The following is a 17,412-nucleotide window of genomic DNA, read 5'->3' as shown; positions in this document are numbered from 1 at the left end:
GCTCGCTACCGCTGACGTAGGGAAAAATCCAGTCCCCAGCGAGAGAATGGGATTGCGATCTGGACGCTAAAATCCGCGCTAGTCCGCGCCCCTTTCTACTCCCAGGCCCGCCTACTTGGGGGGTCGAAAGAACCGATTGGACGAAGCATTCAGAGCAGAAGAAGGAGGAGCATGAGACCCAGAAGAGGAATTGAGAAGCAGAAGTGATGCACAGCCCCGCCCCCCTGCGCAGCCTTTTCAGATTGGTTGTCGGCGGTTGGGCGGAGCGCTGAGCTGCACGTTCATTGGCTGTTTGGCAACGAGGAGCGGGGCTACGGGCCTGGCCAGGCGGGGCTTGGGTCTGCGGTGCCCGCCGGGTTTTTGTGGTTGAAGAGGCCGGCTCTCCGCTACTGGGCCCAGGAAGATGGTGCTGGGTGGTTGCCCGGTGAGTTACTTACTTCTGTGCGGCCAGGCGGCTTTACTGCTGGGAAATCTACTTCTGCTGCATTGTGTCTCCCGGAGCCACTCGTACAACGCTACCGCAGAGCCCGAGCTCACATCCGCTGGCGCCGCCCACCCGGAGGTCTCTGCTGGCGCTCCGAGCTGGGAATATGGCGACCCCAACTCTCCAGTCATCCTTTGCTCTTACCTGTAAGCTACCCAGTCGTCGAGGCAGGTGGAGATGGCTATAGAACCGGGGATATATGGGTGTACCAGGGGAGGAGGAGAGGGAGGCTGCTTTTTTTTTTTTTCCGGACCCTCTCCATCTGAGGACCTGATAGTCTACGTGCGGGAGGTGAATATGACAGGTACTCACTCCTTCCACCCTTGTAAGGGAAAACCTCGTGTGTCGGTGGCAGATCCTTTGGGATCCCGAAAGAGGAGAAGTAAGGAGGAGTGACATCATATAGCCTCCGGAAGAAGGATACGAGGTTGTGCCTTCTCTGACCTGCTCCCTTTAACCGAAGGAGACTCCATCGTAGGTGCTAGTACTGCGTGAGGCACAAGTGGAGTTGATTACTTGTCCCTGCCTACAAGGCACTTCCGGGGGGGGGGGGGGAGCAATATCCTTACCGTTGCAGAACGAAGTAATTTTTTAACATCTCATTTTAGTCAGATAAGAAAAGGGGTTTGGGAAATGCAAAGAGAACGGGGAATCTTTTGGCTCAGTTTTGCACCCATAGCTTTGTGGCTGTTGGCCTAGGGAAGAGATGAAGCCAGGGCAGAAGTAGAATCTGTGGAAATAGGACCAGAAACACCCCCCTGCCCCAATAAAAGGGTCATTTGGATAGCTGTCTATTTGACCTGCCATACTTCATTCAGTTTGACACCATCTCTTGTCTTGCGAAAGAATCAGAATATTAAACCACAGAAACTTGAAGAAATGGCTCTTGCCTGTTTTGATTATATACATATAAACAGCCATTTGCAAAGACCATATGATGATCATAATCTTACTGCTGATTTATAGACCTGATGAATTCATAGAATGTGATGACCCAGTGGATCATGTTGGAAATACAACGGCATCTCAGGAACTTGGTTATGGTTGTCTCAAGGTGGGTTTTGTTTTGTTTTATAAGCAAACTCTTCCAGAAACATATTTAAGAAGTTACAGAAAAGTATAAAGGGTATAAAGTTACCTTTTTGTAGAATGACTGTTAGCTAGAAATTTCCAGTATGGCCAGGGTCAGAGGCTGAACATGACATTTAGTTTCCTCAGGAAGAAGCAGTCTCTGTGCCAAAACTACCCAAGTGCAAAAACCAACCTGTCTTTGGTTCCTTGGCCATTGAGATTGACAGATTTGAAGCTAAAAATGTCATCCCTAATTATCCTGCGAGTCATATACTTTTCTGAAAGAGTAAAAAAAGGCTTATGTGCTTTCGAAAACTGATGATGAATTGAGCAATATTTTTGTTACACATACATTTGGGGCAGAGCTCCTCTTGCCAATGACCTTTCTTTTCACCAGGCAAGCAGTTTCTACAATGTCTTTAGGAATCAGGTAGGGTCGATCAGTATATGTCTTTGTAGGATGTTATAGCATTCAAGGAGATGCCTTTAGTAACAGTGACCTCCTGAAATAAAGAGGCCATTCAGTTCCATTGATAATATCCCTAAAGCTGGGTACACACTTCCTAGTCAGACTCCAAAAAGACCAGTGAAGTTCATGTACTTTCTCCCCACTGTGGACTCACCAGTATGTTATATTCTGCATAATGCAAGTCAAGACACAGGTGTAACAGAATTACGGGAAAACATTCTTAGTACAACATCAGACACAGAAATAAACCTGAAAGTAATAAAACCAAAAAAGCAACTCTTAACTGCAATCATGTATAAAGAAGTATTCTCAATACATTGAGATTTTGTTCTATTGATAATCATTGATAAAAGTCTGAGTTAGCATTGTATACAGATCACTTATTCTTGCCCATTTTAATTAAAAACTGGATTAATCCTGTCAAGGCACTCCAACTGTCACTTCTCCCAGAAGTCCAGAGGACTGGCGGTACTCAGGCACCTCCGTCCCTGGGGGAAGTACAGTATAGGAGTAAGTATCCTTATTTCCCACTCCCTTCCCTTTGAGGAATGCTCCAACAAAAATAGCAGTGAAGCACTTAATAAGGTGCCAGTAGAGAATATACAGCTGTGCTTTCATTTCTAGAATTCAGCTACACAAAGGGTCAGAGGCCCTGTTCTGAAATTTTTTACTGGAATTTAAATATACTGCAGATGTACTACAAATATTTGATAATCATATATTCAGGACCTAAATCAAGTCCTGAGTCAGTTGATATTCTGAATTCTTTCTAATGATGTTCATATATAATATATAAAACAGACCTCTACAACACATTAACTTTTTACATACCCATTCCCAAAAGCTCAGTAATGTGCTCTCTTTGTCCTGTTAATATAGGATAATTAAAGCATTGTGTCCACCAATCCTAAATGGCATTTAATGAAACTGATTATAAATTTTTTTACTATGTTATTAAAGAAGCCAATCATAAAGAATTTTTTTAAAAGAGGAGTTTATTTAAAACAATGTACATTTACGATGGACTAATTTAAAATCACATGAAGTATGTCACTAAATTCCTTGTTCTTCAGAACAGCTTTACCCCAACTTTGTTAGAATAATTATCATGCTGAGGCAGCTTTTCTTAATTAATATAAAGATACGTTTTGTGTTACTTTTTTTGGTGAGTTTTGTTTTGGTTTGGTTGTTATTCCACAGTTCGGTGGTCAGGCCTACAAGGATGTGGAACACACATCAGTCCATTGCCATGCCTTAGATGGAATTGAGTGTGCCAGTCCTAGGACCTTCCTACGAGAGAATAAACCTTGTATAAAGTAAGTGTTACTTTGAATGGGGTAGTTGGTACTTGGGCAGAGGTAGAGCTGTTTTCATTGTCATCTCTTGTTGTGACTTTTTCTTTTACCTTAAGTGTTAAAGGGGCAGCATGATTACTACTGTGCATAATCCATGGACAGGAGCAAGATAGTTATAACAGAGAGGACACTGGACTTGAGACCTGAGGTCCTAAGTCTCTTTCACCAACTAGCTAAGTACCTATGGGCACCCAGAGTCTCTGTCCCCTCCCTCATCTACAAAATGAAGGAGTTAGACCAGATGATCTAGCTCCAGAATTCCTATGATAGGCATAAATCCTTTGAAAATAGTCTTAGTATTTCAGGAATAAAAGTTTTATTATGAAAAGTATGGGCCTCTCCCTGAAAATCAGTTTACCTTAAAGAATTAGGGTAATTTTTAAAAATTCTGCTTGAAGGCACAGAAATTACATACACCATTTGCTAATAGTCTATGACTATGTTTAGTGATGATATTAGAGTAATTGCAATTGAGTGTCATCACAGTATGTAAGACAGAAGTCCTTATGAAGACATCCCCGTTTGTAGTTGTCCCAAGACAGCAGGAAAGGTATATGGAGATCAGTGTTCCTTTAAGGAAAGACAACACTTCATTAGAGAACTACATTCAGAAAGACAGCCTCAAGACAGGAGCCTGTGTGGAGCAGGATTGGGGGCCCAGACTCCACTCCTACCAGATGCCTATTGTACTAATGTGCCAGATAATTTCTTGCCCAGTCCAACTCAGTATTGTTCTTACAAATCCTCCATATCTTGGCAAGTATGCTTTTGAGACTCAAGACCAACTAGAAGTCCTCTTTGGCGGGCGGGGGGGGGGGGGGGGGGGTTGGTAAGGGAGTAAGAGACCACAGAGGGATCATCTTTTCACTTACGTTAAATTCATTAATCATTAAGTATTTTAATTTTCATGTGGTAAACATCTTCCTTTTAATTCCTTTTGTCTAGGTATACCGGACACTACTTTATAACCACTTTACTCTACTCTTTCTTCCTGGGATGTTTTGGAGTGGATCGTTTCTGTCTGGGACACACTGGCACAGCCGTAGGGAAGCTATTGACACTTGGAGGACTTGGGATTTGGTGGTTTGTTGACCTTATATTGCTTATTACTGGAGGGCTGATGCCAAGTGATGGCAGCAATTGGTGCACTGTTTACTAAAAAGAGCTGCTGTTATAGCCCAGAGAGACAAGTCTTCTGAATTCATCTCTTCAGACTCACAATTCTTCCTTGATATCAGCCCTGACCATTACTCTCACTCTTTGGAGGGAATGGGTTTGGTTACGGAGGTTTCTTTGGACTGTGGATTTTCAACCCAAATTTTACCGTGCAGAATAGAAATGACAAACAGTGTTGTGTGAACCAAGTTTGTACCTTTCCTCGTGTACAAAATATAAAGGCTAGTGACTAACTTATAAGCAGTGGAAGGGTTTCCATACTCTTTTTTCTGTACATGGCTGTATCTTCAATCCTTTGGAGCAGGTGAGTCCGACAGGATGAGCGAAGGGATTATTTTTAGCCTTGTGCCTTTTGTGACCCTGAGTCTTCATGCAGAGGAGATCTGAAGCTGAACCTATGAATATCTTCAGCAGAAGTAGAAATGGCCATGGATTTTAATGCACACTGAAATTCTGACTTTCCGAATTTAAATTGCAGAATAAATTTTGCCAACCTGGAATGCTGTTTGGGTATTCTCAGTAGGTAGAGTAAAACTCAAAATTACATGTGTTTCGCTAAAAGCTAGGTGGTTAAAGTGAACCACCCTATTAATAAACCCTATTGTTTCACCATTATTATGCTTTAAAAGGCACTATATACATAGAAATATATATATGCATGGAAATAATTTTTTCATTTCCAATTATAGTTTGAAAGCCAAAATATCAGACCTGTCTGGGTTAGGCTATCCTCTTGGCAGAATTTCCCTATCTGAAAAGTAGTTATTTACCAGTTTAGAGAGGTTCTGTCGTAGGCTGGTAAAAGAAATTCATACAAGTGACTATAAAGCTATTCTTCATGATTAGGTAAAATAAGGTGAGGAGCCTCATGTCCTTGGGAAAAAAAACAGACTCTTACCTAAAGGATATTATTAGGGAGTGCTGGATAGAGTTAGGATGTGATTTTATGGGGACAAAGAGAAACAGCACTTTCTGTCAAAATGAGCATGGTACCAGAACCTCTCACTGTGGGCTACAGCAGTCAGTCATAGGGAAAGAGACACCGCCAAGCTTTTGCACTCCCAAGTCACTGAAAATAAAGGAAATGTTTTGAATTATAAGTAGTTTGAAAAACTTAGTTCCCATCCTTTGCAATCTAAATTGAAAAGCATGGCCAAGTATAAAGTAAAAGGGGGACTTTGTGGGTAAGTCAAACTAATCCGGCTCTTGGGAACAACTTATAAATTCTAGAATCTATCAAGGTAGACCTGCTCAAAGTTTGCTTTCATAATAATTGACTTAAAGACCAAGAATCACAGTTAAAATAACTCTGGAAATGCTCTATCATTATGATACAGCTTTCCTAAAAGTTTTAGCTTTATTACCCCTGATTAATGTGATCACTGTTCTTATATTATTAAATGATGGCAATTGTGTAAAAATTAAAGCAGATTATTCTGTTCTGTCTTGAAAGTTCTATACCACATTGACCTTAACCTTGCTTATAACAGTAATACCTGGTAGATTTGTATTCGTAATCTCTATATTCTAAGGCAGTGTTTTTTAAATTGTTGTGGGTGATGAAGAAACTGGACACTCTCCCCAGAAAAATGTACAAACACATAAAATTTTAAGGGGAGTCTAACGATGCCATATTTAAAAAAACAAACAAAACAAAACAAAACAAAACTCACTTCTAAGAGAAGTCCAGAAAACAAAATTGAAATCTTACCCAAAATAATATACTACCTTAAGCCACAAATTTTGCCTTACACGTTTTTGTTTTTGTTTTAAATCTCTTTAATGATAGTCACAAACCCCATCAAAAACTTTTTTTAAAAAAGGAAAAAAACACTTTGGCAGGTTTCAGACTCAAATCATTAATGTTGCCAGGAGGAAGAGCTTGTATAAAAAGGTAAAAGTCTGTAATTTATTGAAATATCTGTTTTGTAGAAGCCCTTTTCACAGTCAGAAAAGCTGTTGCAGACCAAAGTTGTTTCCTCTGCTAGAGTGATAACTTGCGAATCTTTAACATTCCTCTGTGACAGTTGTTAGTTTCAATTTGATTTCTAAATGATGCCCCACCTCTGTATCCACAAACCCTAGCCAAATGTGATAGCAACCTGAAAAACTGATTACGTAAAGGAATATTATTAAAAATTTGATTTCCTTTGCACTCTGGATTCAGGTTGTTTCTTAATATTTGCTGTGTGTGTGTGTGTGTGTGTGTGTGTGTGTTATCCAGTTTGTGGTTATAGAGAAGTTTTAAAACACTAAAGTGCCCTTCTGTCAAAGTTAAATTAGAAACTGCCTGTTCTTCAATTGTTTCCTATCTTTAAGTAAAATTCTGTAGGTTCCCCAGACTTCCTGGCCCTTCCTTCTTCCACTTGCTGAGTAAGGCTTCTTAGCAGCAGTATAGCACTCCCAACCTAATGGTCCCTGAGAGTGTGTGTGTGTGTCTTAAAGCATTCATTTTTCTTTATAAGAAAGAGATCCTAAAACCTCTTGCCATCTTGGCACATCTTCAATACAAACCAGGTAATATAGTTTTGGTTTTGTCAGATAATTTCTCTTTAAAGCAAGATACCTAATCAATTATTTCAGGTGTGACTGTCAGAATCAAAGTTTGACTTCCCCGACGAACCATGATGGAAAGAGAATCATTGTCCTTAACAGCTTCAGTAACATCAGTTACGGTGGTAACAGGTTGCCCATTTATGCTGACAATTACATCGCGGTCTCTCATCCCAGAGCTGGGAAGGGGGGAACAAAAGGACCATGAAACTATGAGTTTTACTTATCCCCATCAAGAATTTAATGTCAATCTTATGGCACTAGTAGATTGCTGGCATTAAATATACCAACCAGGAAACCCAAAATAGCTTCAATCCTTTCAAATATGAAGGCTGTTCTAAACTACGCAGTGAAATCACCTGGAGGACAACAATCCTATTCACAAAATTAAGATTCTACCAGAATCCTGTTAGAAGTTTACTCCTCCCATATATTAGATTTGGTTTGGAACAGTTTAGCTTTTAATTTCTATTAATGTCTGCATACCCCTCAAGCATACTGCCAGTTTTACAAGCAAACATAAAAAGCCCAAGCAATATATTAGGTTGGTGCAAAAGTAATTGCGGTTTAAAATGTTGAAAATAATTGCAAAACCGCGATTACTTTTGCACCAACCTAAAATTTTCCCCAGACACTGATCAGTTTGATTTTAAGAGCCCACTTGCCCCATCTTCACCCACAGTTTATGGAACTAGGGAATATGTTGAGCTACACTATAAAAAGCTCTGCTCCCAGTAAGTCCAGGTCTAAATATTTAAGGCTCTGTTTCTAGGCTTCTCTTCCCCCAGAGTTGTGATTGTATTCAGTCTCCAACATATTTGCTTCACATAAAATACATATTCTAGAAACAAAAACCACCTCCAACTATGAAACACAGCAATAAATACTAATATATATAGCCATGTTGTGATTTGTCTTCAAGTCGAAAATAGCCTGGAAGAGGGACAACAAATTAAATGACTCCAGAAGACGTGTGAGAGAAATGGGATGCCTAAGGATGAATAATATGGGAGGATTACCAAGACATGTGGAGTTCATTTTTTTTTTAAAGGAGAAATGTAAAGCAAGAGGATGTGAAAAGAAGTTTAAAGATAGAGCTAAAAGCATGGAAAGCCTTTAGAACAAGGCCAGCTCAGGCATATGACTGGGATGGTGCACAAAGAAAGAACTTAATTCATGGCAGTTCTGTAAGTGGAAAAAGAGAAAAAAGGGAACCTGCAAATTATTACCGAGTGCAAACTACACCAATTTTGAGGAAGTGAGGCTCAGACAGGATAAATGTCCCACAGCTTGTAAAAGGCTAAAGTAGGACATGATCCTGGGTCCTTCAAACTTGAAAAACCATCTTCTTGCCACTGGATGACTCTGCGTCTCAGAAGCAAGAAAGCAGCCACCAAAGCAGGATAGTAATAGAGGTAAAGCTAGGTTCCACATCTCTTCTGTCTGACTTACTGTGTAACTCTCACGTTAACCTCTCTGTAACTGCTTCCTCTGTAAAATAATCACTGTATCATAAGACTACTGTGGGCTCAAACAAATAGTAAAACACATAAAATGGTGCTTGACATACAGTAAGTGATTAATATATGCCAACTGTTAGTACTATAATTATTATTATTATTAGATATAAGTGGGTGAAACCAAAAGAACAGTTTTCCTATTTAGAAGTGACATCAAGCAAGCATTAATTCCCACATTTTAATGTGCATCCAAACCATGGAGATCTTGCGTAAAATGCAGATTCTGATTCAGTGGTGGGCTTGTCATCCTGCATTTCTAAAAAGCTCCAGCTGATGCTAATGCAGCTGGTCTACAGACCACATCTTAAGTAGCAAGAACTTGGAGATCTGAAAGAAATAGCTTGGCCTTGAACCAGAAGTTAAAAAATGGAGGGGGCGGAGGGGGGATGGGAAGCAGGAAAGTTTAGAAAAGCCTGTGACACGCCAAATTTAGTAACATGAGACTTAACACTTAGCTATTCTGAATAGTTAGTGCCCTATGGTTCTTTGCCTCCTACTAAAACAGTTGCCATAATCTAATCAGGTTATTGAGCTCTTGAAAAACAAAAAGAATGAGAGACGGATAGTGAAATATAAGAGAATAATTGTCGGACAAGCCACTTCTTCCCTCAGTAGTTAGTATAAATGTTCAAAAGAACAGTAAAATCAGCTGGAGTGTCTTTTGGAGAGCTACTCTAGCCTTTGCTTTATTCAGTTTATTTATTTACACCTTTGTTTATTTGCTTGTTTGTTTATTGAGTGCTGGCTTCAGATACTGTCATCCGGAATTCAAAGAAAAAAACTGGTTCAAGACACCTAAAAATATGTTCTTAAACTTTTAACCCTTTGGAGGATTCTTCTGATTCTTAATAACTAAGGTATCAAAGTGGTAGATTTGGGGATTTCTAGCAAAATTAATTTAAATTTATGCTATTACCTCATACATGAATTCTTGAGCTACAGAGAACCATCCCCTTCCAAAAAAAAAAAAGGAAAAGAGGCCCTTACGGTACACAAGTCTAAATCAGCATTACTGTCCAATAGAAATGTGAGGCAAGCCACACGTGTCATTTTAAATTTTCTGGTAGCCACATTTTTTAAAAAAAAATTTTTTAAACAGATGAAAGTAATTTTTTTTTTTAAAGATTTTATTGGGGAAGAGGAACAGGACTTTACTGGGGAACAGTGTGCACTTCCAGGACTTTTCTCCAAGTCAAGTTGTTGTCCTTTCAATCTTAGTTGTGGAGGGTTCTGTTCAGCTTCAAGTTGTTGTTCTTTCAGTCTTAGTTGTGGAGGGTGCAGCTCAGCTCCAGGTCCAGTTGCCATTGCTAGTTGCAGGGGGCACAGCCCACCATCCCTTGCGGGAGTCGAACCGGCAACCTTGTGGTTGAGAGGACACGCTCCAACCAACTGAGCCATCCGGGAGGCAGCTCAGCTCAAGGTGCCGTGTTCAATCTTAGTTGCAGGGGGCAGAGCCCACCATCCCTTGCGGGACTCGAGGAATTGAACTGGCAACCTTGTGGTTGAGAGCCAACTGGCCCATGTGGGAATCAAACCGGCAGCCTTCGGAGTTAGGAGCACAGAGCTCTAACCGCCTGAGCCACCAGGCCGGCCCAGAAAGTAATTTTAATAATTTGTCTTATTTGACTCAGTATATCTAAAATATCATCTGAACATGTAATATTTTACTACTTATTAGTACACATTTTATACTCTAAGTCTTTGAAATCCACTAGAAACAGCGCACAACTATAATATCCTACATAATGCAATGATTAAAGTGAGAGCAGACCTCCCAAATCAACAACAAAAAGGTGTGTTTAGTGCAAAAATATTTTACATTGCTTCTGGTTTTATTATTTAAATAAAATTAAAAAATTAAAAATTCACAGTGGGATTTATAGCTGATGTAATACAGAATTGTACACCTGAAATCTATGTAACTTTACGAACAATTGTCACCCCAATAAACTTTTAAAAAAATCAAATCAAATCAAAAATTCAGGGCCGGCCCGATGGCTCAGGTGGTTAGAGCTCCATGCTCCTAACTCCGAAGGCTGCCGGTTGGATTCCCACATGGGCCAGTGGGCTCTCAACCACAAGGTTGCCGGTTCAACTCCCACAAGGGATGGTGGGCTGCACCCCCTACAACTAGAAATGGCAACTGGACCTGGAGCTGAGCTGCGCCCTCCACAACTAAGACTGAAAGGGCAACAACTTGAAGCTGAACAGCACCCTCCACAACTAAGATTGAAAGGACAACTTGACTTGGAAAAAAGTCCTGGAAGTGCACACTGTTCCCCAATAAAGTTCTGTTCCCATTCCCCAATAAAATCTTAAGAAAAAAAAAAAAAAATTCAATTCCTCGGTCACACCAGCCACATCTCAAGTGTTCAATAGCCAGATGTGGGTAGGGGCCCCTGTACGGAACAGTGACAGTCTAGATCCTACACACATTCCCCACGGCGCACACCTAGCGAGAACGAAAGAGGCTCGGCAAAGGCCTGGGCTTCTCTTACCTTTTAGCAGCTGTCCCTTGAATCACCTCATATACAAAAACTCCAGAACTCACATCAGGGAAATCTGGATCTTGCCTTTTAACTTCTTGAAGAAGGCTAAGAAAAGTGAGAAGAGTTTTTGCATAAGGTTAAGAAGCACAGTGATTTAATCTCCTGAGCCCTGGGCAAAGCCTCTGAATATCAGTACTACTCTACCTTTTCTCGCAAGGCTCACAGTGGCCAGAGAGGATTCCATCAAGTGGGTCACATTTATCTTCCCTGGGGGTGCTCTAATTTTCTATGTCAAAGCCTAGAACCATTGGACATTATAAAATATAGCCGCAGTGAAAGAAACTACCAAGGAGTACAGTGAATGTTGATGCAGGGTGAAGCATGTACCTACCCTGTGACAAATAGGGCCTATGGCCACGACAGTACACAGCTGTAATCCCAACACTTTATAGTTTCCTTGTTAACACTGTCCAGCTATGGCTTTTGCTTCTGAAAACAACCCAGACATATTCAAACCCATGCTTACTTCATAGTGAGGGGCAGCATTCGCAGACCCAGGTATTTCTTCTGTGAAAGAGCCTTTCCTAGAAAGGAAAATTATAATGTGTTACTAACAACAAAACTTCTCTCCTTTTGGCAGATCTTAAAAGACACCTGAGTCACAGAATATCCTCACTATTATAGGTGCTCTTTCAGGCTGTCAGTTGTGAAATGCGTGCCTCAGAGAACCTTTGTCATTAACACAGACAATCCTCCCCACCACCTCCCCACCTCTAGCCCTCAAGTTTCCTTTCCACAACAATTCAATCCAAACATTTCTGGATACGATTCATGCCTGGTTTTGTGCCTAGTCCCCTATGTTGCTGCCTGAACCACCATGATGGGAGCTGGGTACCAGTGGCTCAGTATTCTACAGAACTGAAATTGCTAACTCCACCATCTCCACAATAGATTGAGCGCTCCTGAAAAACACATAAGGGAACGAAAAATTTCTCCATTTCCTTACCTTTCAACTGGCGCTCATGGAATTCTGCCAAGAACTGTCGAATTCGATCTGAAGGAATTGCAAAGGAGATTCCTGCAGTCACCTTCAGTGTATTTATGCCAATCACATCGCCATCCTGGCAAGGGAACAGACATCACTCAGTCACCAAGTTGTGCAAACTGAACAAATAGGAAGCAGTGGAACTAGTCGCGTGGGGTAAGAGTACAGAGAGGCCAGAGGAAACGTGTGCTTCTTGAATAGAGAGCAATGGATGTTACCTTAGAGAAGAGTGTGCTAGTAAAGCAGAGAAGGCCTACACACGTGTAAATTCCAGCTGACGAAATTTTCTTTTCCTGAAAAATCTTTTTTTTTCTAATCTTTTCAAATCTTTTTTAAAAAATCTTTCATCATTTTTTCTTTCACCAAATTACATTGATTTTAACAATGAACTATAGTTTGTATTTTAGCCCAGATAAGAGGACAAGGAGTATTTTTGCCTTTTCATTCCTTAAATGAAACTAAAAATAAACATGGAAAAGGCAAAAAGCTGTTGGATTTTCAGCAACACTTCAGTGAAACTATTCAGAAGAATTAGCAAATCGACCTTAGGAACAAAGCTCTACTAAACCAAAGGTACTATGATGTGACAAATACTTTCCTCTTGGTGCATTTCATCATCCTCTAGCCCTTGTTAGGTAATGAAAAGGATAGAAAAGAAACTTCTAATCATATTAAAACATAGATTATAATTCAGTTGGTCTGGAGTGTGGTCTGAAATTCTGCATGTCAGCCCTGCTCTAGTAAATTCATTATCTACTGAAAAACAAAAGTACAAAAAATTGCATGCATTTTTATAGGTAAAAAGTATGCAATAAAAAAAAAAGTATGCAATAATTTCACATACAATTCCTCCTCCTCCAAGCAAGTGTAATATGTAAAGAGGAAGCACAATCAGCTGAAAGGGCCTCAGAGAGCATGATCACAGACTGTGTGTCAATCAACATTACACTCTCATGTTTTCATGTGTATTTCAGCAACTAGAAACCCTGTCATTTCCACTAGAAATGCTGAATAAAATTGAAGAATTAAATACCTTACAGAGCAATAGATTCCTGTTGTGGTTTTTCTGCCATCTATTAGTAGGTCAAGACTAAAAACCTGAAATTAGCATTTTTGGACGAAAAACAGTTCTTCATATGCAGCACCAGTGGGTCTTCAAGGAAATGTATTACATAGTAGTGCAGTTGGTCATTTGACATAAATTTGGATTTAGTACCTAGGACTTTTGTTAACTATCCAACGAAAACAGAAAGCATGTGAAAGAGATGTAAGTATAAGTAAACCCTGGGACTCGCAGTTGGATGAGATCACATGCCAGGATGACAAATCCATCGTAGATCTTAAATTTTCCTAACTGTTTACTGAAGATGCCATCATAGAAAAGAATCATACCACAAATCTTTATGATCCTAGTCTGCATCATGGAATTTGTAAAGTCTTTAAAAGTTAGGAAGAGACATGAAACAGCAAGGTAAGTAGCCACTTACCAAGTTCACCAGAGGCCCGCCAGAATTCCCGTGCTGAAGACAGAATTTGAAAAAGCCATCAGTACTTTATTCCTTGTCGTTGATACATAGTTCCTAAATAGGCTTACCAAAAGCAGCCCGCACTAGTGAGTCCCTTGGGGGCAAGGCAGGCAAAGTTGTTCCCCCATTATCATCAATACTGAAGTCACTGAAGCTAAAGAACAAGAGCAAAAGACCACCTCCTACAGCAGTACAACAGACCTCTATAACAGACCCTAACAGACCACCTAATATCATGGACGCCATCACATCAAACAGGTTGAACTGTAACAATGTGGCTTTCCATCCCTCTCATGAGGATCTAACTGAACTCTGGACATCCCCAGAAGGCCAAAGGGAAAAGAAGGCACTCTACCGTATTCTTCTCACTGCACTGCCAGTGTATGGGCTCACAATGGCCCTCCCAAGTAACTTACATTAATTATGGCGTCAGTCTGGATATAGTCCATGTCTGAATCCGTCAGCCCCAGCTCTTTGCCCCCTCGCTGTGTAGTGCTGACAATTCCAGCAGTCACTGTGTTCTGCAGAGAAAACGGACTGCCCAAGGCCACCACGAACTCTCCAGCCCGCAGGTCAGACGACCTTCCTAGCAGCAATACAGGAAGGTCAGTCTGCACAGGGGCAAAAGGGATGGGGAGGACAGAGAGGTGAAGAAAAAATCAAGAACAAAATCAGCCAGTATTTGTGTACAACATATATATGACACAGTCTTTATCATTTTGGCATTTATAATCCAAGAATCACCCATCCACATCGGTTCTAGGACTAACCTGATGCTTCTTCCTCACATTGCAACTACCACCAACTAAGATGATGGATCATCTCTAAAATCTAAGATTATTGCTTTGTAGACATCACTGTGAATAAATCACGAGTGAAGTAACTGGTGGACATAAACTGACATTAGCAATTTACTTAGCACTGCTCTTATCTCAAAAGTTTACCGTCAAAGTTAATAAGCCACAAACAAAGGACGTCACCCAGAAAAGTTATTCTCAAAGTTTAATGTGCAAATGAATCACCGGGGGATCTTAAGAAAATGCAGATTCTGACTCAGTAGGACCTGGCTGGGGTCTGAGATTCTGCATTTCCAAAAAATTCTCCGATGATGTCCATGTTGCTGGTGTGCAGACCACACTTTGTACAGCAAGGACCTCAAAGTGTTCCTTAGCAGCTCTGAATCCATTGCAATCATTCCTCGTACTCTAAAACAAGCAGAGAAATAAGTTTCCCAGAAGAAACGTCTGTTGTAGAAGGTGGTGAAGGAGAAAAAAAAGACTGCTGGATAGTTCATAGAAGTTGTTAGGGATGTACAGACAGGTATGGAAGAAAATAAAAGAGGGAGTGAAAAACAGAAAGGAAGGAAACTAAAAAACAGCATAGGTAGAAAAGATGTGGAGTGGGTGGAAGTGAGGTGGGAAAGAAAATATGAGCAAACTGATGAAAATCCCCAAATATGCAGACTCTGGTTTGGACCTCGCACACTCACCTTTGGCTCAATCTTAATCAATGCAAGATCCAATTTATGGTCAATGTCCTTGACAGTGGCTTCATACTGGACCCCACTCTGGAGCTCCACCTGGATTCGCTGCCGGTTGGTGAGGACGTGGGCATTGGTAACAATAAGCCCATCCTCAGACACTATGAACCCAGAGCCACTGGATGCAGGAATATCCTTGATGCTGAGAGGTGACCTGTCTCAGCAAGACAACAGCATAAACAGAGGGCAGGAAAATCAGGGGATCCACCACAGTAAATACCGGAACCTCATGTTAAGCATACCTCCACCACAGTTTTCTCAGACATTTTACTTTTCCCTGTCTGTTTTTTATTTTTCCATATGTAATTGGACTCTGGATGTTCAGTGCCCTGGCCATCTCTTTTGAACACGACTGAGAGCTGATTCCAACTCTCCTTTCCATGGACACTCCCTTCTTCAGGGCTGCTCAGAGCAGCAATCCTCTGCTCCAAAGAGGCCTAACCTAATCACAATACTATGGGCAAAAGTGGACCTACTGCCAAATTATGGAGGACCCAGGCAGCGAGGGAGTCAAGGAAGTCTGGCTCCTGTTTAGGTTCTACTATAACTGGCCTTGTGACAGAGGATTGCCTTCTATGCCAACGAAGGGGCTGAGCAAGATCACCATCCAGATGCTTCCCAGCTCTTGCATCTGACCTTCAATTTTGTCTGGGAGATGAGGGAAAGAGAAACCCCCGCCTCCTAAGTGTGGGGGAGTACCCAGATTTGGAAGTGGGAATCGTTATCCCTTCAACGACCCTGAACAGGTTACTTGATCGCTTTGAGCCGTGATGTCCCCACAACAGTTTTTACTACTACGTGATGCTTGTAAGGCGGTAGTGTGGGGTCTGAAGCACGGAGGCCCTCAGATAGTCAGCCAGATAGTGGACGGCCTCCTTTACCTGCGGAACAGCTGCAAGTGAACCACGGATGGCGCCACCTTCTCCACCACAGCGGAGATGAAGTTGTACTTGTTCCTGAGCCAGCCGGCGCTTCTGGTCCCTGTGAAGAAATGCTCCATTCTTGGAGGCACTGGTAACCCTTGCGGCCTGATGGTCTCAGGGGTCTGATCTCAAACTTCTCAGTCTCTCCCCTGCCCCTCTCTCCACTTTCCCTCCCCTTCCTGTCTTCGGTCTCCCCCTCCTGTGTATTTATTTATTCCATGCAGTCCCGTAAGGATCCGCCTTGAGGGAACCAGACCCATCATCCCGGTTGGGAAAAAAAAAATTTTTTTAAGGGAAGATGGCATTCAACAGGTATGGGGAGAAAAATGGAGAGAAATCACATGGCAACCGGTAAAGAGGCACCTAAAGAGGAAAGAAAATCGGGAATAAGGAGTGAAATCCCGGAGGCCAATGGAGCAGAGGGAGCTGCGCGATTGAAAATATACGCTTCTTAAGAAAATCCCAAGAGTGCCCTGGGAGAGCGCGGCCCTAGCGCTCACCTGGATTCCCACAGTCCCCCTTCTGCACGGGCACGGCCGGGAGCGCGCCGCGGCGGCGCGCAGCACGGTTCTCGGCGCGGAGCGCGCACAGGCTGGGGTAGGTGCGCCCGTCGCTGCCGCACACTGCAGCCCCCGCCGCTGGGCAGCCACAGGTGCCCCGCCGGATGCCACCCACGCGCAGGGTACTGAGCGGCGCGCTGCATTGCAGCCCCGGGGAGCAGGGTCTGCCGAGCGCTCCGCCGCAGACCTCGCCCTCGGCGGCAGCGCACACGCGGCAGCAGCGACAGCGGTCCAACACCGGCGTCGCCCCCGCGGAGCAGGTGGGCAGCGGGGGACAGCGCATTGGCTCGCAGGCCGCCGGGCAGAACGAGGGCCGGGTCCCCTGGGCCTCCACCCGGCGCACAGGCACTGGGGGCAGCAGCAGCCACAGCAGAAGGAATTGTCCGAGTCCAGCTGGGCGCAGCAGGGGTCTAATCATCCTGCTCATGTCTTTGCTCCCACTTTCCCAACTGCTTTACTCTGGACCTGCAACCCCTCTTAAATAAGCAACACTTGTTCCCGGCTAGGGTGCCGCCTCCACCAGCCCCCAGACTTGAAGGGGCAGAGTCTGGCAGAACCCTCCACATGCACACCCGTACATCTTCCCACAGCCGTCCCTCCCCTGGGCACACATCCACCCCCAGGCAATGAAGAAACGCTCCTAGCCCTACCCTGAGCAGGAACCTACTTCGTGAAATCCATAAAACCAATAGGGCAGACTG

General features: G+C 42.5%; 2 protein-coding genes across 2 annotated transcripts; one reads left to right on the top strand and one right to left on the bottom strand.

Moving 5' to 3' along the window:
- Nucleotides 1-213: 213 nt before the first annotated feature.
- On the top strand, nt 214-6,710 carry TM2D2 (TM2 domain containing 2). Its single transcript, XM_019748149.3, has 4 exons — nt 214-630; nt 1,451-1,538; nt 3,225-3,340; nt 4,325-6,710. The coding sequence occupies exons 1-4, from the start codon at nt 404-406 to the stop codon at nt 4,536-4,538; spliced, it is 645 nt and encodes a 214-aa protein (XP_019603708.1). The 5' UTR covers nt 214-403; the 3' UTR covers nt 4,539-6,710.
- HTRA4 (HtrA serine peptidase 4) lies at nt 6,092-17,267 on the bottom strand. Its single transcript, XM_019748148.3, has 9 exons — nt 16,652-17,267; nt 16,110-16,209; nt 15,178-15,382; nt 14,105-14,299; nt 13,650-13,682; nt 12,124-12,238; nt 11,644-11,701; nt 11,127-11,222; nt 6,092-7,287 (listed from the first exon to the last, which is right to left on the bottom strand). The coding sequence occupies exons 1-9, from the start codon at nt 17,136-17,138 to the stop codon at nt 7,122-7,124; spliced, it is 1,455 nt and encodes a 484-aa protein (XP_019603707.3). The 5' UTR covers nt 17,139-17,267; the 3' UTR covers nt 6,092-7,121.
- Between the last annotated feature and the right edge of the window lie 145 nt (nt 17,268-17,412).

The sequence above is a fragment of the Rhinolophus sinicus genome, chromosome 16 (genome assembly GCF_057876585.1).
Source record: "Rhinolophus sinicus isolate RSI-liver-muscle chromosome 16, RSI-T2T, whole genome shotgun sequence".
In the NCBI taxonomy this organism is placed as follows: Eukaryota; Metazoa; Chordata; class Mammalia; order Chiroptera; family Rhinolophidae; genus Rhinolophus; species Rhinolophus sinicus.
The sequence above is the reverse complement of the archived record's forward strand: the minus strand, read 5'-3'. Positions and strand labels throughout refer to the sequence as shown.